At 42.5% G+C, this 23,881-nt stretch overlaps 1 protein-coding gene across 2 annotated transcripts in view; it reads left to right on the forward strand.

Annotated features, from left to right (window-relative positions):
• Nucleotides 1–23,881, forward strand: part of grid1a (glutamate receptor, ionotropic, delta 1a) — a 248,434-nt gene that overhangs the window by 190,168 nt on the left and 34,385 nt on the right. For both annotated transcript variants that reach the window (XM_088305175.1, XM_088305176.1), the window contains exons 5-7: nt 4,859–4,912; nt 19,174–19,347; nt 23,680–23,841. In XM_088305175.1, coding sequence (XP_088161301.1) covers nt 4,859–4,912; nt 19,174–19,347; nt 23,680–23,841 — 390 coding nt within the window. The remainder of the gene's footprint in view (nt 1–4,858; nt 4,913–19,173; nt 19,348–23,679; nt 23,842–23,881) is intronic.

The raw sequence follows: 23,881 nt of genomic DNA on the forward strand, positions 1-23,881 counted from the left end.
ATTGCTATTTGAAGAACGCCATTATAAATGTTCAACACACCTCATGAGTTCAATACAGTGGAAATGTTTGTCATAAAAGTTTAACTTTTCGAACAATATTTTGTGTGGGACATTTGGGACTTGATTGAGACTTTATTTTATATTGTTTACATTTTATTAACTTGCCTGAGAGAAGCTAGTGAGATGTTAAGAGCAGCTAGCAAATAGGAAGCTAACAAGATGCTAAGAGCAGCTAGCAAATAGGAAGCTAACAAGATGCTAGCAGTTTTAGCTCTGTGGCATAGCTGTAGAAAGCAAAAGAAAACCAGGACGGACTGAGGTGCATGTATGCCACTACAAATTCATGTTGCGTAAAAATGTTGTCGTCCTGGGATCTTAAGCTATCGTCACACGCGCTTGACATGGGAGACAGGTGATGTGGTATCTGTGCGTACTGTGTTGGAGAATTGTTCAGAGATGTTTGGTCCTGATATTTGGTCAGACCTGTGAGAAAAGTCCAGATTGTTGGTGGAGATTGTTTCGCGTACTTTGTTGATCCCAAGTGCTCAGCTTCTTGTAAGAGCTCATTTTTTTTTTCCTAGCCATGTGTGGGATTTGTCACGTTCCACAAAATCGGTTAAGTTGTTAAAAATCATTGTGTGTTCTCCGTTTAAAGAGTGCTTTTCACAGCTTCTTGTGGATTGCTGTGATACTCCGTGACACATTTCAGCCCACTGTTCGTTTCCCCCCTCGGCTTTCAAAGTGAACGTCGAAGGGAATTTACAGCAAATTATTCTCCCGAATATTTTCCCCACTGACGAAACGCAACCATCTGGAGCGCATCCAAACACCCCCACTTGCCTCCCCCACCATCGCCACCTGTTTCCACGTACACCGCTGCACTTTCTCTCAACCCCTTCTTGGTTTGCCTTCCCTTTTCAAATTAGAGTTGGCGTTTCCCGGGCCCGCCTTTGTGCTGTGGCGACCGCATCAGAACACGCCCGGGGGCTTCTTTTGCCGACTGGAGATTTTGCTATCCACGGCAAGAAATATTCCTCAGCTGTCACTCCAGGCTCTCCTGTCTCATAGAGCGCGTTGCTCTCCGGAGTGTCACGCTTGCGTCATCCTTTACCTTTTTCAGCGCCGCACAAAGCCAAAATTACTCAGCCTGGCTTGTTGACAGCGTTTAAGCTCCTGAGTGGATTTCCAGAGATGTTTGTGTGATACGCTGGAACCGAGGGGGCTGGAGAGAACGCGCTTGGCTCCAAATTCGATTAGGAAAATGCTGATTAGACACATTATAACGCGGAGGAATTGTTTCCATCCAGATGCCTTTTGTCTTCTAAGTGCTGCTTGTTTAGAATCTTAATGAGTAACCTACTTTATCATCATACTCTTCATGTCACCTCATTGCCAGATCGCCTTGTATTGTTACAAAGCTATGGATGGATTATGGATGGTAATGCTGTTATTGTGGCTTATTCTGGTGACAGGAGCTGCGGTGGAATTATTCTTCCTTATGACGCATCTTGTTGATGAAGTACTGTAATTTCAAAAACATTTTTAAAAAAGGTATAATAAATAAAAAGCTCTTGTTCTTGCTGGAATAAGAAGTCAAAACTCATTTTTCAATGGACGTGGATTGTTTTACGATGTTCAAATGAGAGCCTTGCTGACTTTGACCGGTATTCCACACCAAAAGATTTTAAATTTTAATTAGCACATGACCGCTTCAGCAATCCGATGTTCAGATTTGTTCGGTACGAACCATCGTTGTAGTTCAAAGCAAGAAGCCGACCAACTGTCCTGGAACATTTCATTGATTATAATCTGATTCTGAAACATTTCCCGTTAAAGACAACTGTTTTTGTCAACACAAAATGGCAGAGGCAGCTGTGGTGTTCTGTTCACATTCAAATTTTACCACAGTACATAAACCAAAATATTTTCCTTACCACCCGCAGTCAGCGCAACTTTTGATGGACTTTCTTCTTCAGGCTTTATAAATCACAAATAATCCTGTAAGGACTCATATTGACATTTGATCTAAGATTGCGATGCTGCAGCTGCAGCCAAACATCAAAATTATCGGAACATATTGTCGTAGAGGTGTGGGCAAACTTTTTGATTGGCGGGCAACAATGGGTTGTAAAATTTGACAGAGCAGCCGGACCAGGAGCAGATGGATGGAGTGTTTTGGTCACCTCAACTCGTCTAATTTTAAATGAAAGTGAACAAAAGCATTCCAACAATATATATGTCTTTGAAAAACCACAGTATTTAGAAAATAAATGTAATAAAATACATTTATTTATTATTATTAAATTTTTTTCAAGTTCGGCGGGCCGGATTAGAACGTTTAAGGGCCGCGTGTGGCTGTTGTTTGAGATCAGTGATGAAAGTCGTCTTCATCTCCAATAAACGTAAGATGGACGTGCCGTATCTACGAAATATTCAACGTCGTCTTACGACTGGAGAAGCGCGCCGAACTTGTACTGTTTATCGATATCAATACTTGTACTCGATCACCCTTCTTCGGTTCATCATTTCTGATTAATCTCCTTAAACACCGCTTGGATTCTTGTTCAATAGGTCAGGGCAACAACTATCGATTTTGGTTAAGGTAGTCGTCACACAAGTGTGTGCGGTATTTTGATTTTTCTTTTTTTCGTGGCCTCAGCGAGAATCTGCTGTGTCTGTTTTATTGCTGAAAAAAAATATATTTATCCAGCTAAGCATTCGGAATGTTTCTTTGCAAGTGGGTTTGTTTAGAAGAATGCGCCCACTCATCTGTCTGCGTTTTGTTTCTTCTAATCTACTACTACTACGTCGACTAAAGTGTCCCTACGGCTTTTTTTTTTACTTCAAAGTCTTGCAGCCTACGCTCTTCCTCCTTCTCTCTTTGTTCACGCACGCACAGTCGCTCTCAATGACACGCATTTCGATGACCTTCAGCCGTGTTATGCCGTGCTTGAAGGTTGTGCCTCTTCCTTGCAGCGGCTCCCTATACATCGGAACTTCATCTCGGAAGATGTCTCAAATTTGTATGAAAGTGGTAAATATGTTACTCAAGTGTATGGGCAACACGTCTCGCTCGATGTTTTGGCTGCACCCCATTAGAATTTCAAAGCAGTTGTGCGCAATTAGGCCCCGAGATGTGGCGTCTGAAGCGTGGAGGTAAATATTGCTTTTGGACTCCGATGGACGTCGTTCGGCTTGATGAAATCTGGAAATGAGAGGGGCATTAAAATCTAAGCGTGACTGTTCTGAGGTTTGGAGATAAGATTAGTGGCTCGCGGTGCTTTGACTCACGCCGGCTGTTATCGACGAGCATTACGTGGTGTTGATGGGCATAAACTGTTGTTGCTTCCGTGGGATTGCTTTTTCAGATTAGTGTTTCGGAGGTGGGGTTGGTTGTTTTTGGGCTCTTTTCCCTCTGCCTTTAGACACATTCTTCATATTTTCCTCAAACTTTCTAAGCCACGCATCCTCTTATCCTTTGACAAGAGGAAAGCCAAAATAACCTGATTTCACAAATCCAAAGCACTCAGCATTTTCTACGCCACGGCATTTGTTGGGTTGGCAAGCACTCGATGTGCTTCACAATTAAAATAAAATGAAAAATTGTTGAAGACATTTAAAAGCAAAGAAAGGACATAAAATGTACCTTACTGAAAATTACAACAGCAAAAAAAAAAAAAACGTTCATAACGTTAACGTGCAGCATAACAGTGAAATGCTGCTTCACCTTGTTTGCGTTGACCTCTGGTTGTCCATTAATTTACCTGAGACTGCTGACCTAAGTGCCCTCCTGGGTTTATAATCCTTTAAAATTGAATGAAAACAAGCTTATGATTTATAGACTAGTAGCAGAACTTTCAGGTCTATTCTACGGCTGACTTTAGATCTTTAGAAGGCTTTAGGACGGGACTAGTATGTGGTGGTCTCTTTGTTCTGTTAAAAACCTGAAATGCGGCTTTTTGATGGGGTCCAGTCAGAAGACCATTACGATAATCAAGTCTACTGGGGATGAAAACATGGATGACCTTCGCTTGGTCTGCGTGGAAAATGCAACCCTTCTCTCTGCATTTGTTTTGTGACTACTACCGTTTCCTAACATCAATCCTCTGCACTTTATTGCCCAAGACAATGACCACACTTTCGTTTTGGTTTAGTTTTCAGTTTAGTAGACTTTTACGTGCTTGCTTTCAAGTAAAACAAACACACACACACACACACACACACACACGTACATTGGCGTTCATTTATCATGCTGAAACATCACATCCTTACGTACTGAAAGATGTCAGCGGAATCTGTGCTCGAGCTTCAATACACGACACTCATTGATCCAGCCAGGTGATTAATGTGCGAGCCCCCGATGCCCGCGTTAAGCCGCTTCTCAAGAGAATTTAGACGATCATGTAGCAGAGTAATAGATAAGAAAGCATTCCGATTTGGCGGATTACACTGTAACCGCTTTGAAATGAGGCTTGCACAATATCGCGTTTTAATGCCATCATTCAAAGAAAAAACAAGTACCCAGCAGAGAAAAGTGGATTGATCTTTTGGCCCATGTGTCACAAAAAGCCAAAGAAGAAGCAAACAAGCCCGAGTTAATCATTTGCTGCCTGCTGAACTGCTTTGTCGCGAGGTACCTTAAAGTTTCCCCTGGCAAAAAAAAAAGCGAGCGATTTTAATGCTAATCGCTGTGGCCTTATGGCCCGTCAGCCCCTCTCTATATTCCAGGTGGTCTTGAATTACAAACGAAGCTACGAGGCTTCCTGAGGCTTGACTGACATTGAAAGACCTCCGCCGATCGCTCACAGGGATGTTAAAAGCTCCCCTCTCTTAACCCGTCTCCTCATCTCTTCTGCAGGCTGTGGAGACCAACCTGGCGTCCAAGGACAGTCACTGGGTCTATGCCAACGAGGTGAGTCCGAACACAGCTGCGGGTTTTGGTCATTTCTTTGCTGCTTGCACAGCGAGACCTGTGCTTGATATTGCGCAACAGCCGTTCTTTTTTTATCTCGTGATGTCAGCATGTTCTGAACTGACATCAAGGCAAATAGCTCCTCTAAAGTGGACATAACAGCGCAACAGTCAACTGGGCTTTTAGCGTTTTTTTTTGTTTTTTTTTAAACTCCCTCTGTATGTTTCCAATTATTCTAAAAAGCAAATGGATGGAAGCGAATAAAAGGGTTGCTCCCAGTTGACCTGCCAGAGAATTAGCATTTCAGTTCCCAGTAGGAAGCTGGCTGTCCGGAATAACACACACACACACACACACACACGCAGATTGGCGTCCATTTATCATGCTGAAACATCATATCCGAAAGTCCTGAAACATGCCATTGCAATCAGTGCTCAAACCTCAATAGATGAATGATTAATGAGTAGCAAATTTTCATTTTTACACCAGAAACCTCATCGCTCAAAAATACATTTCATGTTATTTTTACAAGACACTGATCACGTTAATGAATTCTCACAATCGTCAGGAAACGACATACTGTACATATCAATTTGCATGATTTCGTTTTGAATAAATCTCCGCCAGTGTTCACATTTCTATAACATCCCATGAAAATCACCATGTCCAATCCAAACTCCTGCGGTCCGTAGTGACACCAGTCTTAAATGAGCCATGCTTTTGGATGTCAGAGGAAGCCAGAGGCTCGATTCAAAGCCACAACCTCCTAGCTGTTCAGCGCACTTGCTGACCACTCCTGCACCGCACTTCTCAGCCTTCATCATTCCAAGCAGAATATTGCTGCCCGGTGGAGTTTTGCCAAAGGGGAAGTCCCTAATTGATGACCCGTAGTTCAGTTCCCATAGATCAGTGATAAACTGGTGATCCATTTTTGGTGGCTCGCAGACAGCTCGTAAAAACTTTTATGTATTCTTAGTTTTCTGCTACAGGACAGAGGCGAACCGACGTCCCACTTGAAGATAATTAAGTAGGCGGAGCGACGGGAAGTGTAGCATGCCTAGCGCTTTAGCCACTAGCTTAATCTAGCACACGTCTTTTTTTTTTAAAGCAGCTTTTGACAACATAGTAAACTGTACTAAACAACGATTATTTTTAAATGTTCTTTACTGTTTTCTCTTTACATTTCTAAAAAAAGGGTTGAGACCATGTGACAAAAGCTCCACTGCCATTTTCCGTACTTTTAGACAAACGACAGAATTGGCTTGGCAACCACAATTTTGCCTTAATTGCCTGATGATGCAATTCCTCACTGATCAGTTCCACACAATTGCCCTGAAACTTAACAATCCACGAATCGTCCCAAGTTTTCAAGCTCGCCGCCATTCTTTTTCGGAATGCGGCATTTCACGGCGCTTCGCGATGCAAAGTGATCGTCTTGTTGCAGTTGAATGTCATTTAGTTCAGGTGACAAATCGTTAATATTGATTAGTGAAGGTTAATGAGGCATTTGGTATCGCTGCACCTGTAGTCCAAATGGCCTCACCTAACATTTGTGTGTGCGTGTTTTTTTTTTTTTTTTTTTTTTCATTTTAATAACTACCTTTGCGGTTGGTTTTGAATCTGTTCACCCAAGCTTGTGGGTAAAATATTGCTCCACATGGGCTAAAGAGGCCTTGAGCGCTCTGAAAAGTCTTTCTGTCTACCGCTTTTAATTTATATTATTGGTTTTGTATGCCTCACAAAGCAGCACAGGAAAGGCTTTTGCAGTCTGAGCCTGTTTGATAAGTGACAGGCTATAATTTTTAATTTGAAGCCGTCTTCATAGTCGAGCTGCTGCATTCCTTTAAGTCTTTTATTACAGTCTCGGAGAAATTATGTATGAGCTAATTTTGCACTCAGCTCCCTTCGACTAATACGATGTCATATCAACAGTGTGCCTTTTGCCAGTTTTTACAATTTGCCTTTTGTTGGGCTCTTTTCCAAAAGGCGATCTTCGCTAACCACTCAGACATAATTCTCAAGACTATAAAACAAGTTATCGTTCTTCTTTCCTTGATCCTTTTATCCTTTTTATTATTCAAAGTAAACTGTCCATGAAGCTGATGTTCACCTTGAAATGAGGACAATGCACACTTGTTGTCCTTCGGAGCTCGTGTGGGAAGTCATTTTGAAATACAATTAGGGCCACTTACGGGAAGAGGTTCGCTTAAACGATGGTGTTTTTGTTTTGGATTTTACCTCTTCGGGCGCTTCAATGTAAACACGATCCGAGCGTGAATTTATTTTAAAAACAACGCGTGCGATATTTGCTTCTCAACAGGACGGGAGGAGATATGATGAGGAGCTGATTAGTTTTCATTAGCCCCAAATTTGTTTTCTCAGAACTGCCTGAGCACAGCTGTGCGGGGAGGTATTAAGGACGGACGGCGAGTCGGAATAATCAATGACGAAAATATGTATTTGTGTTTAGAATTGCGTATCCTTGGTTTAGAGTTTTATAGTTATGCTCGTGGAACTGCATAGACGGACAAATTGCATTATTTGTATTTGAATGGAGAGACGGATGTTTACATTGTGTGTATATAAATGGACAGACTGATTCCCGGAAGCCTATTTTCGGAAGCAGGGCACGTCCACTCGACATAAAAAAACGGCGCAGCTTCATTTTAATGCTGGGGCAAGTCGAGTTTGTGTCTGGGAAGTTGTCAGATTGCACCGTATCTCGCCGACCAGAGGTGTTTGCTGCCAATTTGGTGGCAGAAAGTAGACAAGACTTTAGACCATGACAAACCAGGTCTAAGTCGCGGCGCGAGGGGTGCCATGTAATAATAATAATAATAATGCCTTTATTAGTCCCACAATGGGGAAATTCGAGATTCGAACACAGGCCTCCTGGGGAGACTGGGTCCTGAACGCGGCGCCTTAGACCACTCGGCCATCCTGGCATTTTGGTGAGTTTAATCGAGCCTTGGGTACGTATGTGTGGAGGATGTCATCATCACGCTCATAAATATGACATCATGAGGCTGAATCATCGTAGAAATCAATTCATTGAAGGCATTATTATTATTAGTAACATCGTCATCATCATCTGATGACCAGGTGACCCACCTGCGCTGAGTTTAAAGGGAACGAGAAGAGCCGTTTCGATTAGCCAGGAATCAAGTTGGTTTTGTTCACTCCCACAGCGGTGGAAATGCCAATTCCGTAAATGTTTGCATGAAAATGGAGAAATATTAATTTGCCATTGTGTGTGTATGTGAAAGGACAAATTATCTTGTTTGATCTTCACTGTCAAAACTAATTTAGGGTTGTGTTTCCTGTTTAATCCCAATTATACATTAAAGTGAGTCATGAAAAAAAAATCATCAGAATCCATTGAATGTATTTTTAAAAGCCTTTCGGGAGAGGAAGAAAAAAAAACCATGACCTTCTCTACTTGTGCTTGCGGACCTTAGTTCAAATTAAACATAGTCGTGTTTTATCGCTGGATCCTGCAGGGATATAAATAATTGTACACGTCTCTGGCGTCTGCATGCTCCCTGCTCATAACTCAATCATGACATTCATTTCGAATGCATGATCTGGAGAGCCACAAGTGACGAAGCCAAAATCCCAGACGCCCCCGTACTCCCAAAGGGGAGGCCTCTCACATTTCATTTAAGGCCAGCTCCACTGGAGGATATGTTAATCTGCCACCGGCCACGAGCAAAGAATGTTGATTTTTTTTTTTTTTCCAAAGAGAATCTAGAGAGCACTGATTTGTGATGATGATGACTGGACGACTGGTTCGCACGTCCGCCTCACAGTGCAGAGGTCGTGGGTTCGATTCCGTCTCCAGCCTTCCTGTGTAGTTTGCATGTTCTCGCTGTGCCTGCATGGCTTTTCTCCGGGTAGTCCGGATTCCTCCCACATTCCAAATATATGCATGATAGGGTTATTGGTCGCTCGAAATTGCCCCTAGGTATGAATGTGAGAGCGAGTGATTGTTTGTCTTTGTGTGCCCTGTGATTGGCTGGCAACGAGTTCAGGTACCCTACTACGGCGCGAAGACAGCTGGGATAGGCTCCAGCACCCCTGCGGCCCTCGTGAGGAGAAGCGACTTGGATAATGGATGGATGGATAGACGCACCAAAGAAAAGAAAAAAAGTCGGCCGCACCAGTGCAAAAAGTTGCTCTTGAGTTCACCGCACTGACACTGATGCATATGGAGATAATGTATCAAATAACCTCCTATAAAGAGGTCATGTGTCAAACTGGGCAAGTGTGGCTGCCTTTAATGGGTTTTTGTGTTCCGAGGCAAAAGTTTCTTTGAGGCTCGGGAGAGCAGGCAAACTCATTGGACAACACAAAGTCATTTAAGAAAAGAAGAGAAGCTCCTAAATTGGATATTAAGAGTCGCCGCGCGACTCGAGACGAGCGCATCAACGGCGGGAATGAGAGGCGGCCGAGCCTCCCGCTGACCCGGCCCGGCCGAAAGCAGCGTGCAGACGCGGGCGCACGCCTGTTGTGGCGTGTGAAATTCAGATGGATTGCACATCCACAACGGAGTTGGAAGTTGTTGTGTTGTTTTTCCTCTCAAAAAGCGGGACACTGACACTCGACAACGCGTGATGGATGAGGTGGCCGCGCCCGCTGTGACAGACAGAGTTGAGGAGGAGAGTCGAGAGATGATTGATGTCCTCGGGTAACGTGGCGTCACGTAATTGAAACCCCACCGACGGTTATCTTGGTCACGTTAGACATTAGACCGATTTTAAAGATGCGCACTCACTGGATACAGTGTTGGATACACGGGCGTGGTATTTAATGCAAAAGCCAAGCGGTAGTGTGTACATCCTACAACAATGTTATTACAGTTCACAAACATTTACGATAGTTAACAAGCATTTATGAAATAACTAACGAACAAAAACGCTTAAAAAAAAAAAGAATTGTAAGTACTTTTTGCATTTATAAAAAAAAAATAATAATTACAGCCAAAATGTCTGTGTCAAATATCATACATGTGCTTTTGTCATTCTTTTTAAAAGTTTTATTTTGGTATTGCTGTGCACCCATACAGAATAAACAAGGTTAAACAGTAGTTTGAGAATTTACTTTATTTTTCAATACTTCATGACCTTTTCTTATCTTGCACTCGACTAATACTCCATATTTAAAAAAAACAAATGGACAAAAAAAAAACTAATTTAAAAATGAATTAAAATGAAGCATTTTCGATGAAAGAAATAATAAACACTTACAATCCTGGTCTAAAAATGAATCAAAATTAACTGGAATAAACAAAACAATTATCCTGAAAAATCGCTAACAATTAGAACCCTCTTGGCCAGTCACAGACACTGCACGCCACAACTCACATTTAGATTCACATCAAGGTTAGAATACCTTTGAGATTTATTTAATTGGCTTTAATTTTGTTTTGTCTTTTGTTTTTAAATACAAATTTTTCTAAAATTTGTTTTTTTTCACCAAAAAGGCTTTGGCTTAGTTTAATTTTTGTTCATTTAAGCATGAGTTTAATTTTTCCCAATCTATAGTATCTGTCAAGTGTATAAAAAAAAGTATGTATTGTGTAATAAACACATAAATACTCAAATAAATATTAAATGAAATAAACACTGAAAGCCTTACGTTTTAGTTACATTTATGTGAACGTAAGATGTAGTTTATTAACGAAAAAAAATTGTTTTTAACGTAGTTAGTTTTTGTTGACTGTAATAAGCTTGATTGCCCGATAATCACACAGGCTCATCGAGCTCATGCGAGCTCCACACTGAAAGGTCACAGCAACGGGTGAACCTTTCCCTCAATGCATACCTCTCCGACAGTGTCATCGTTCTCCTCGTAAAAGCAAAATATGTTCAAGCTCTCTGATTTTAGCCTAACGGTGGTGCCATGCATCGCACGTCTTCCTCACAGGCGCTTGCGTCAGTTCTGATTGAGTACTCCGGCTTCCTTCAACAATCCCAAAGAATGCAGATTCCGTTCATGGAAGACTCTAAATTGTCTATAAGCGTGCTATACAAAATTGATTCATCGTTGGCGTTTGGTAATCAGAGTTTGTGCTAGTGTAGCTAATACTTTGTCTGATCTTTTTCAGGTGGGCGGGGGGGTACTCTGACTCTCATTTTCTAAGCATGTGCTTCACATTTTCCAAGAATAGCTGCGTGCATAATGAAAACAATGGTGGGGAATTGTACTCAAGGTAGCGTTGCCGTGGCTAGAGGAGAGGAGAGACCCTCTGATTGGTGGGCTTGATTGGAGATAGTGAGCATTTTCTAGAGAAGCAACACTTAATGGCTTAACAGTAATTGGATGAAGACAAAGGTGACCGCTTGTGATTGGAAGCGGAGATTAGCTACAGTTTAAGGAGTGCGGACAAAATGTGCTTGTAACTCTCCAGGCATTAACACGAGTCACTTCGCCACAGACACCAATTAAAAAACGTTTTTTTTGCAGTTGGCAGGTGACCAGTTCAAGATATGCCCCGCCTCTCGCCCCAAAATTTGTTGAGGTAGGCGCAAGCTCACCTACGACCCAAATGAGGGCAAACGCTTTAAAAAAATTAATGAATTAAAACATTAAGCATGATCGTGAAAGTCACTCAGTGTGATCTTCACAGTCGCCATATAACTGGATCCCGAGATTGGTTGTGACCCGGCACAGGATACGATATAAAGACAATGAATCGATGGATGGACATACCGTCGATAGTGTATGAGGCGCCGTTCGGGACATAATTCAGGAATCGCTCTCACACTCACTATTGAAATACGCTCATAGACATAGGTGAAATGTTTTCGCTCATACAAACAAACACTATGACAAGCTCGCTTAACAATCCAACATTTAAAAAAATAATAATTTATTTAACATTTAATGAATGGGCGCCACGGCGATCGAGTGGTTGGCACGTCTGCCTCGCAGTGCAGAGATCCAGGATTCCAATCGGGGATGCGGCCATCCTGTGTGGAGTTTGCATGTTCTCCCATGCCTGCATGGGTCCTCTCCGGGTCCTCTGGTTTCCTCCCACATTCCCCCCAAAAAGTCTCCTACCACACCGTCGAGTTTCCTCAATGACCATGGTGCTTGGTTCTTTACGCTGGGAGGCTCGCCATCAATGCACAGGAATCTTCAATGAAGTTTTAATGCTTCCATAAGACATGACCTGTTTATTATAATTATTTATTTATTTTGACCAAGACATTTGTTTTTCGTCTCATTTCTTTAGAAAAAGCTATATTTGTCTGCAAAAAAAAAAATCGACATAGAACCATTTTTGATAATAATACAATATTACACAATTTTAGGTTGCAATTTCATTTAATAAAACATTGACAATTATCTTTTGAAACACCATGTATGACTCACTTTTCATTTGTTATTCAACAAGCAAAACAGTGGCGATCAAAATCGTGCCAACAAAATGACATCTCATATGCATCTGACTGCAATAGTATCTCACATTCAAATTTACAATTACAGGTAATGGAAATGACTACTGGTGACCTCGATTCCACTGCATTTCAGTCAGAATACCTCAAACATCCTAAAAATCAAAACGTTGTGTATTATTTCTCATTCTAAACATCTAAAGAAATACTGTATAATGGCCTGGCGACGTTAGCATAGTTTATAGCATATAGCATAGCTTAGCTCGTCTGCATCAAGTGAGTTACGCGCTCTTTGACGCCGATACAGATCAAAATAAGGCTGTCTCCGTCTCACGGTCACTTCTGCTCACCCCAACAGCCTTCCCCGTTGCTACCACATGGAGAGTCGATGGTTTTTTTTATTCGCCTCTTCAAAATCATGTCCGATTGTCTTCTCTGGCTCCCGTTTTAGCCTGTCAATCAAATAACGATGTAGGCGGGACTTCCGGTTCAAAATCGACCTCAGAATTTTTAACATGTCTTCTGTGGTAATTACTACTGTCGTATGACCAATTTGCTAACTAAAGCATTGAAAAAATAAAAATAAATTTTAAAAAAGAGTGCCGATTCTCAAAAGTCACTTGACTCCCGGGGACTAGACGACTTTCTATTGGCTGTCCAGATCGTCTTTACCGACACATGAATCCAACTTCCAAAATAAAAGCAAAACATATAAACTAAATGAGCAAAAGCGTTATTTTAAGACCATACATACACTTAGGGTGGAGTAGTCCTGCTCCATTTATTCACAAAGGTAAAAACATTGACACCTAGACCTGGGTTTTAAACATCGCTAGATTGATTTGAATCGATTTTTCTTTCCATAACCCGTTATCGATTCAGAAAACCATATATTGCTACTTTTAATAAGGTCTGGTTGTATTTGACAATCTGAGAGTAAAATATCCAGCGTAAAATTCTCAGTTGAATTTCGGACTCTCAATTGTTACTCTGTTCACTGCGACCAAATCTGGTCTTTTTAGAGTTGCCGTAACGAATCATCGCTTCCAAACAGCGTACCTTGTCACGTTCGCCTTCCTCGTTAATCCTGTTGGCACAAAACACTCTGTCGCGTTGATGTCAAGTCACGGGATTTCGCTGCTTTCGCCTGCCCACGCACCAGATGCGCCACTTCGGTAATTTACCGACACAAAGCAAACCAAACTATTCTTGACCAATTAGTCCAAGTGTGACTTATTCCTCTCCACTCGGGGTCAGGCTCATGCCAGCGTCACGTGGGCGTCCCCGAAGTAGAGCAATGAGCTCGGTAATGGGCCGCGTTATTTTTACAGGTGCACCCGACCGGAAGCCAGTGCGTGAATTAAATAAACAAATAATTGAATTAATCACACGCCATTCCACCTTATTGCGTTTGGATGGGAGAGATCTCATTGCAATTAGGCCGTCTCACAGACAGTCAGTATTAAGTGCAAAGGCGGTTTTACGATGCAATTCTCCGCGGACCGTGCGACGGCACGTTTTGCAGTCTGCCGTGAAAGTGAAGCATATTTCTCTCTTCTCCACTTCTGATCCCATCGTTGTCACATAGTTGGTACGCTTACCATTCTTATAACCGCATTTCAACATCCCACAAAGAATTGTCGCGGCTAGCAGCTTCTGCGAAGCACCTTGAAGTCCCATTGATTAAAAGCGCCACGGCGATTACTGGTCAATTTTTTTATTTATTTCTTGATGAAAGATTAATGGCGAGTACTGAGTGACACGCAGAGGATCATTTAACCTTTCTGTCAGATGAGCTGGATTTGATTAATGCGTCTGGCAACTCGTCTGGCAGTCATTGGTGCAAAGTTGCATAGCGTTGCACATTTTTCTCCCCCCAAATGAGATGTAATCGCCTTTGCTTTGGGATGTGAATGCCGAAAACTGTTGTTCAAGGTGTTGGTGTCCAGATAATGAGAATATGTTTACAGAGCTGGGCACTAGACCCTTTTTTGACGGTCAGCCCCCCGCCTTTTGGCTGCGATCTCTGTACCCTTCCGGCCTTCTTCCTAAAGATTGTTGGCCACCGACCACGTTCCGGCCTCTTCCCGCCCCTTCCAAAAAAAAAAAAAGCGTCCGCGCATGACACTGCTGCAGGAGAGGTGCTAACGGCAGAGTTTTATTTAAAGACGTTCGCTAGATAATTTACGATTCATTGTGGTCTTATTTGTCTCCTTCTTCTTTCTTCTTCTTCTCCACGAACGTGCCCAATGCAAGTGAGTATGCACTGTTGGTGTTTTCGGGATTGTGGTATTGCCCCCCACTCATTTTAATGGTATGCCCCTGTAAGAGGCGGGAGGCTCGGGTTACGTGATGTCAGAATAAGGAAATACAGGCACGCTTGAACGCACACTTGTGTCTCACGTCTCTTTATACACAAACAGTTGGTAGTGCCGCTTTTGAGGTATTCTGAGGCAATTTTTGTCATTTGCGAGTTGGTTCATCACACGCACGAGGGCTGATTCGTAGGCCGGACTAAAATCAAATTTGAAAATTTGGTCACTGGTTAGTAATGGTATTGCGATTACAGGTGGAGATATCATTACGTGTGTGATGTTCTCCTTGCTCATCTCGAGTACACCAAACACACGGCAATTTTTTCCCCCCCTCATGTGATAGGCCTGCCACAAAATGGATTACGATGTTCACGAGATGGTCACGTGCGAACTCAGCGCTAGGCGGCACATGTGGCTTGATGACGCCAGTCTGGTGCACTGCGCCAGTCAGCCTCTGTGCGATTTGCGGCCATTTCAAGCCTAATTTCCATTGACACTCGAAAGACGAGCGAACCGAGGAGTTCTTACGTGTGCGTTGGAGTGCATGAGCGAGTGGTGATGTGAGGCGATGTTTGCAATGTGTCGAAGAGTATTCCTCTGATGGGGGGAAAGAAATGAGATTGCCGAGGTGTTGTTTGAGGGGCGAGAAAAGACAAGGTCTGTGGCCTCACATGCTGTCTGCTTAGTGTGAATATAAGGGTACTGAAGACTAGATCGGGCAAAGGCTGCAGGGAACAAAGGTAGCAACACATAAAATATGTGAATAGGTGAGAGATAAAACGGTATGAAAATTTAATGTCCGTATTATTGAGGGGAAAGTCGTGTAAGAATTGCACCCTTGAATGTGAAACATAAAATCAGCAACCCTATGCGCTTGTTGCACGATAGAACTTGTGTATCGCAGGAACCAAAATGAATTTCAGGCATGGCAAGATCCCGAGATTACGGCACAACAAGTCGTGTGACATGGAGCTAGAATCTTATCGGAAACCCCTCCGCGCCAGAAAATCGAAGAGTGCGTGTGAAAAGACAACGCTAATCTGTTATAGCGTAAATTGCTATTGCTAACACACGGCGTCACTGTATGCAAGCGAGGAAGCCCTTAACTATCAGAGATGCTAAATACAGGAAAACATCTCATTCCGAGGATGAATAGCAATGGCAAATTTTCGTTTTAAAAAAAAATGGAGTGAGCATTTGAAATAATCCTCCATGTCAAAAATGCTATACATGATCTTCTCTCATCTTAGTTAAGTTTTTTTGGGAAACATTTTTTTTTTTTTATGGCATTCGAAACATCAGAATAAACTTAACCCATTGACGTTTAACAGAAACTTGTCTGCCAATTGGAGAAGAAGATGACCTGAGTAGAAGACAAAATTAAAGGGTCAAGGAGAACATTTTGAAATAATCAAATAATGCCGTTTTACCCTGGTTTGAAGGTATTCCAACCAGAAATTATATATTAATTCTATGAATTAAATTGGCAATACCACACAAAATCAAAAAAAGGCAATTTTTATTCCAATCGCCTCCCCAAAAAAAAATAATAATAATAATCCCCCCAAAAATATAGTCCGATTATCAAAATTCATGCCGCGTTGTACTCAGTTTGAAGCTTTCGTCCGCTCCCGCCTTCCGTCTTCTTCACTTCCTTTTGTGCCAACAAGACGAAACAGCGCCAGCTTCCAATGGTGGCCAAACACATTTCTAACATTTTCCCTATGCAAACACTATTGTGTGAAGCGATTCAAACACTGGTTAACATTTGCGACATTTGAAATAAGGGTTTTGACTGACTCAGATGTAATTAATTTCAAATGCTATACATACGTAAATTAAACAGTATTAAACACTTGTCTGATGTTTATCTCGAAGCGCATGCCATTTGGAGAGCCCCGCGAATATAAGCTGAAGTACAAGCATTAAAAACAGTCTCCATACTTACCCTTGAATCTTTCCACGTAGTTTTCTAATCCCCACTCCTGTAGCGTCTCGATCCAAAAGTCTTAATGTCTAAATTAAGGGCATAAATGGTACCAATATTTCTTGTTGAGTCATAGAGATAATATAATTTAAATGAACATAAATAAATTGTAAATTTATATATACTCGTTCAGTAGGTCTATATCTGACGCACACTTCACACTATGTAGCAAAACAGTTGGGCTAGTGAAGTGTCCTTTCTGTAACCAAATTCATTGGTTGTTTGGATAACCAATGTATTTGGTATTCTTATAAACAACCGGATTGGTCATTGACCGCCCAATCTATTGGTTAATCTAACCAAAATAAGCTTAACCAAATAGATTGGTAGTTTTTTTTAACCAATCCTTTTTTAGAGTGTAATAACACACTGTGTCACAGAATACAAAAAGGAGCTAGCGACAGCTGTTTGCCCTCACACATGCAAAATGCAGTATGAATGATAATTACAACTTCATCAGAGCTGCTTCATCCCGTATAAGAGATGCACACAATATAGATCTCAAGTCACGTTATTAATTATCATTCCAGCGCGAAAAAATAACATTGCAGTTTCATCCCGTGACTTCACTGAGGCAACATCCAAATAGAATTGAGTCAATATTGCCTGCGCTGGTTATAGCCTGATGACAGAAAGTGATGCTCGACGTGATATGATATTGTCTTTTATGCAATGATTTTTGATAAAGTACACTCTGTTCTTTGTTCTGCTACAAAAACAGGCAAAAGCTTGCAGGATGTTGCCATGGTGATAAAATTGCTCTAATGAGACTGAGAAAGTGCACCTTGAAGGTATTGCGAAGCAACGTTCCAATTGTGGCGCCCGCTTCCTGCCCGTTTTCCTCGGGCGCCGCGCCGCAACTCCGGCGCCTTTGCCGGGTTCAGCGCCTGACACGAAGGTCGCCTGTGATGGTGTCAGAGCGTTTGGAGCGGCGCGCCACTACCGGTTATTAGCTTGGACGCGAGGGTTTGGCTCCGTGAACCGCACGGCATAATTCATCCGATTAATGTGTTACGACAACTCGTGAATATGCATAAGTTCCACCTGACTGCTCGTCCCGAGGATTTGAAAAGAAAAGACGATGGAAAAAAAAAACAGGAATATATTGTTGCTTGGAAGAAGGCGTCTGCTCTGCTCGATATTGCTTCCTTCCACCACACTTAATTTCTCTGCTCATGGCTTAGCAGCTAGGCACGGCGAAGATTTGACGATTTTCTAACTATCACACGCCATCATGTCAACGCCAAAAAGAAAGCAGAGCAGCGGTGTAAGAACAGATTAGCATTAGCTGACTTCTGTTGCCTCTGTTCATCGACACGCCCTCAAACGTTTCCAATGTGAGGTAGCCGATGTATTTGTTTGTCTGCTGCATGCGCCACATGCGCGGATCCACACGCTTGACAAGTGTAAATTGGCCATTTGTGATGAAGTGCTGCATCTGCAAGTGAAAATACACTTCCTTTTCTCTTCAGACTTTGGGCTGTGTGAGAACATGTAGCCGCGCGACACGTCTCAATGCTGTAGCTCCACCTCCACCAGGTTGCCATGGTAGCAAAACTGCGTCTGGAGCAAAAGGGCTGAGTGAGCATTAGCTCATTTTCATGCGACATTACAGAATTTTCAACCAATCGTGTCTTTTTGTTTTCTTTTCGTTGTATTTTAACCACATGGTATTCAGATAAATGTAGCATTGGCGGAATGAGATCATGAAGGAGAGAAAAGTGGCGGGCGGGGAACAAAGCGAATAATGATGACAAGTAACGGAGGACAGACAAAAGCTCTGATGACTTGAATGCTGCAGAAAGCCGAAGATCGCAACGTCTCATTAGTGAAGCACGTGCGTCGTTGAGGGATCGCATCAAGGCTCTGCTTTTGAAATTGCCCCGCAGCATCGTTGTCGGATTGCTTGCGAAGCGGCCGCCTCTCCGGAGCATTGACCACTCGTCCACCGTCTCACTCTAGTTCAAGTGCGCAACAGTGTCGCGCATGAATAAGGATTTTTTTTTTCCCCCCACATCTCCACTGACACTCCACATACATTTTTTTCAAGTTCGGCGGGCCGGATTAAAACGTTTAACGGGCCGCGTGTGGCCCCCGGGCCGTAGTTTGCCCACGCCTAGTTTCGATCGTCTTCAAGGATCGAAGAAAGCTATTAGAACAGTCTTTGAATCAAAATCTACTTCATATTTGTTGGTTTTTAAATGAATTATGATTAAAAATATTACTCAAGTAAATATCTGTTACACGTTTCACAAAAAAATAGTGGAAAAAATTTTTATTCATTGCAATTAATTACGGAAATCTTTTGTGATTAATTAGTCAAATATGTCATTGATTGACAGCACTATTTGATATCTGTCGTGTTTTGTTTTTAGTTAACTTTTTGCAGTATATATTCATTAATGCATACGTTTCGTATTTATATCGGTCTTATATTTTTATTGTCTTTCTGTAGTATTGATGGAAGTAAAATACCGCAGTCTTGTTATTTTAACTGGCTCAGGAAAAGAAAAAGACGACACTTGTGTTATGCCTCCCCATCCCTTGCCCCACGAACAGGAAGTGAGTGACGCTGACGTCATGGAGCTGATTCAGAGCTCCCTGGGCCGTATGACCGTCATCCGTCAGGTGTTCCCGCTGTGGAGGGACACCAACGTCCGTTGCATGAGGAACAACCATCGCATCTCCTCGCTGCTCTGCGACCCCCAGGAAGGCTACCTGCAATCCCTGGAGGTAACGCCGCCACGTTCAAGCACCATTTTTGTGTTTTTGCAGTCATTGGTCATGGGGGGTGGGGGGGGGGATACGGCCATCAATCAGGATGCAATTAGCTTCTTGACTTTGTATTAAAACAAACGCAAATGGTCTGTAACGTGACATTTTAGCAAATCACACTCAAGATTGCGCATAACAAATAATACGTCACCAATTAGTGATTAATTGCTTCTCCCAAAGAAATCCTGAAGCAACCTAAGCACTTTTATTTTATTTTTCCCTACAAACTCGATGGCCATTAAAACAAAGTAAAAAGAGCATAAAGAGTAAACTGAAAAATAGGAAAATATGTTGAAACATTGCTAAAATTAGCCTGTTTACGCGAACTGCTCAGTCCGTGGCTTTTTGTTACCGTGACAACAAGCGGCACAATGTTAAGTTTGGAGAAGCAAATGCAAACTGAGAAGTGCACGCAAGCTCCCACAAAGACGACACGGATCGAATTTTCCTTCACGCCGTCTTTACTTCATCACCAAGCAGCAGAACTACACTTGTCAATTAGTGTGTGGAGTCATGCATGTGATACATGCATGAATATTGGCTCATTTCTCACCGCACACCTGACAGTCTCTAAATATACTAATGTACCGCAGCACAGTGGTTGGGAATCACTACTTTTGAAAAAAATAAAATAAATAAATAAATAAACAGGGATAAAAGGATAATCCATTTCTGCTCGGCGCTGAAAAAAAAAAAAAAAAAAACACAAACGAAGCAAGCCGAGCGGTGTTGATTCGGCTGTTTCAGCGCCATCATCCCTCTCTTGTAGCTTATTCCTCTGCTGCAAATATTTGTAGGACAAGTTTGTTCTTTGGGAACAAGCAGCATGTTTCATGTGCTTGTCTGCGACGCCGACAAGAGGCCCACTTGTTATCAGCCGCTGGTCGCTGAGCCAGAACAACACCAACGTCGTGGCGTGTTGTTTTCTTCTTCTTGACACACGTGCTGTCGGCGCACGAGGACAGCGCAGCAGTACTTTGTGAAGATTGCGGCAGATATTAGCCCATTATATATGCAAGTGTGTCTAGATTAAAGGCCCTTGATAAGGTAATCATGAGGCTCACGATTGCCCATGAATATAAATGACCATCATGCAATGCGAAAGGGGAATAAGCGGCACAGCAGAGTCAAACGTTATGGAGATTGCTTTTGCTTGCATTGTCGCAAGTAATGTGTTTTTTTTTTTTTTAATATACTTATCTCATGCACCTGAAATCCTGCACAATTTAAAACAGTTCCCAATATGCATTAATACATACAAGGTAAATACCAGAAGCTGACTCTCAAATTGGTTCCCTCACTTTTCTCTGGCCTTGGTGCTGCTTATTTATTTATTTTTTTTTTTTCTGTTTTAATTGAATCACACAACTCTCAATTCATAGAAGAAATAAGAGCATAACAAAATCAATGGAATGAATATTAGGTTTGCCTAATGAAATAATCGGTGTAATAAAAGCACATCGGCTCCGTAATGCGATCACGCTGCCTCCTTTGGGTCTTCTTGCAACCTCCCAATTACAGAGACATCAGACGTACTTGGGAACTTTCCTCTCATGCTAAACCCAAGTCACTATCTGGTCGTGTGTCAATTCATTCATCAATTGGTAGTCCGACGAGAACGCTCAAGTGGGGTATGCACATACCAACAGTCAGATATGTTTTGATGATTATCCCGAGCCACTTTTGTGGAGTGTGTTAAAATTGGTAAGGAACAGAGAAGAAAACCGCAACCAATTAACGCCCACCCATCGTTATAAATGTTTAGAATTGGTTTCAACTATTACCAGGGGTGTGCATAAGTGGTGTGCTGGTGCGCATGGGGTCTGAAAATTGAATATCGTACTCCATTTCAAGTCTCTCACCACACTTGCACACAAATAATGTTGTAGCTTGTCTGCAGTCAGGCCAGACCAATTTGGAGAAGCTCCCTGCTTCCTCGCTAACGGCAACATTTGCCGCGAGACGGTGGCCGAGCGCATCGCGGGAGGGCCACGGGCGAGAGGGTTATCTTTGTGAAGCTGGGCCGCACCTTCGACAGTCCGTAATATGTCCTCAGGCGAAAGCTTGGTCCGTGGTGCGAAAAAAAGAATGGACAGCAGACGGTTGCCCGAGTGGGACTATGCTAAGAAAGTTAGCTGATTGCAAGAACCCAGACTGCAAATCAGAGATTTTCTTTCTCAAATGGGCTTCGCAAGTCAAGAACCCGCTTATCCTCACAGTTTTATTAAAATGACATATCGACATTCATTGATGCCCAGATGTGTTTTTAGTCTTTAATTTAATTCCTGAAAATTTGCACCAAGCAACATCCTGTTTTTAATTTTTTTTAATGTGAACTCAAACTCAATTTATAACAACACACATACATAACTTGTATTTTATTTTATTTTGAAAATATGCAAATGCGACAATAAGTGCCATCCACTAACAACCCAGGCTAAACTACGAAACAAAATCACAAAGTGTGTCTGTCAGCTGACAAATAGAACGTACATACTTCCTTGACACCAATTCCTATTTCGGCAGGCAACATTTTCTGACAGCGGAAGATTATATAAAAAAAAAAAAAAACATTTTTATCCAATCACCTCGAAAGGATCCCAAAAAAATACATGCGGATTCACAAATGCTGTAAAGTGGAGGGGGCTTCTCCATATTATCTCCCGTGCTCACCTCCTCTAGGTGTGTTCTCATTTTTATGATTCTATACCAGCCTATGATTGCATGACCTTAAGGGAAGAGAAGTTGACTTGGCCATGTCTTACCCCCGAGACTCTTTAACCTTTCATGTTTCTAAAGCTCCGAGTGACAGCTTGTATTGCTTCCACACGTCTCACACGGTGCAGGGATTTGACCCCGGAGGGGGGGAGGATGCACCACAAAATCCACTCTCACACCGCGGCAGAAGCGCAGGCAGCGGACACGATTCCTGACAGGACGCACTGCGGAGACAGTTATCGAAGAGGCAAGACGAGCCGAGCAGAAATAAAGCCTGTTTTGACAACTTCTTGTATTTCTTGTTCTGCTCGCCGCTCTCGGCCCCCGCCGTGATTTAACGCCTGTCCGGCATGCGCACCGCCATGCACGCAAAGCTCCACAACACTAGAATGGATTTATTAATAAGTCATCTTCCTCTCCCTCCTCAAGGCGAGCGGGGGGGGGTTTCGCTGCCGTCACAGGACATAAACGCTTAATTGTCTGCCAGCCTATGATCAATATGAAAATACGCCACCTGGAAGTGCGCGAGGGTGACAGCGCAGACTTTTGACGGGCGCCGGGAGAAGGACGCGCGTGTCCGGCGGCGCAAGTTATCGACCCAGCGCCAGGAAACAAAAGGACGGATTTTTCTGCATGAAGCGATGTACGATCTATCCGAATGTGCGCTTATTACCTCCGAGCGTCAATCTAACACGTTTCGCTATTTGGAAGACACAAGTTCAGTGATGTGAAGAAGTCATCGCCTTTTGATAGGCTTTCCTCACCTCTTCCTGAACGAAAATTGCAGACACGTTCATCTTGGCCGGCGGTTTCTTTGCTCAAGGGCCCCCAGAATAATTTAAGGTCATGCTGAGCTGGTTTCACTTGGCAACAGAATTTGGTTGGCATAGCTATCATGATTAAACTCTCAAGCCCACGCTTGAAAAGACACCATTTTGTTTGAAGCAGCCATTTTGGGATCCTTCAAAAACAAACTCGTCATATTTTGTCTGATTTCCGCCAAATTGGAGCAATTTGAAAGTTTTCATCATTTTGATTTTTTACCAATCATATTGTTTTGTCAGAGCAATACTTCACTGTTGTCAGCTGCAGTTGTCATATTTATGTTCGTTAAAAGGCATCGCCTTAAAATGAGCAAGTAAAACTTTCTCCCATTTGAAAGACAAGAACTTCAATCGGAAGCTGAAAATAATCCATTTCATTTGAAATACTCCAAAAATTATAAAGCTCCCCCAGCGGTATTCATAAATATGGTTCTCAAAGCGACATGAATTTTGCCACACTTTAGACCCACAAAAAAGTCTCAAAAAGAGAAAATGTACAGAAAGCCTCCCACGAAGCGACCATTTCCCGATAACTAATACAAGACAAATAAATAATAATAATAACACAAATTTTCATGCAGGTTGGTTGCAGGTGAGGGCATGAACCACCAAGAAAAAAAAAATGTCCTCTACTCAGTGGTCCTTCAAAAACAAACCGTCCAATTGCCACGTAATTTCAAGTTCATCTATCAACCCTCCCGTGTTTTCTGGTTGAATTGCTTCACCTTTGTGACCCTTTTCTCCCCAGGTGTCCAACCTCTACCTGTACGACAGCGTTCTGATGCTGGCCAACGCCTTCTACAGGAAACTGGAGGACAGGAAGTGGCACAGCATGGCCAGCCTCAACTGCATGAGGAAGTCCACCAAGCCGTGGAATGGAGGATGGTCCATGCTGGACACCATCCAAAAGGTATCTCCACCAAATGAACTTCCGATATTTTCACCGTGAG

This window comes from Idiotropiscis lumnitzeri, chromosome 9, assembly GCF_059441095.1.
Source record: "Idiotropiscis lumnitzeri isolate Australia: NSW breed Sydney's pygmy pipehorse chromosome 9, RoL_Ilum_1.0, whole genome shotgun sequence".
In the NCBI taxonomy this organism is placed as follows: Eukaryota; Metazoa; Chordata; class Actinopteri; order Syngnathiformes; family Syngnathidae; genus Idiotropiscis; species Idiotropiscis lumnitzeri.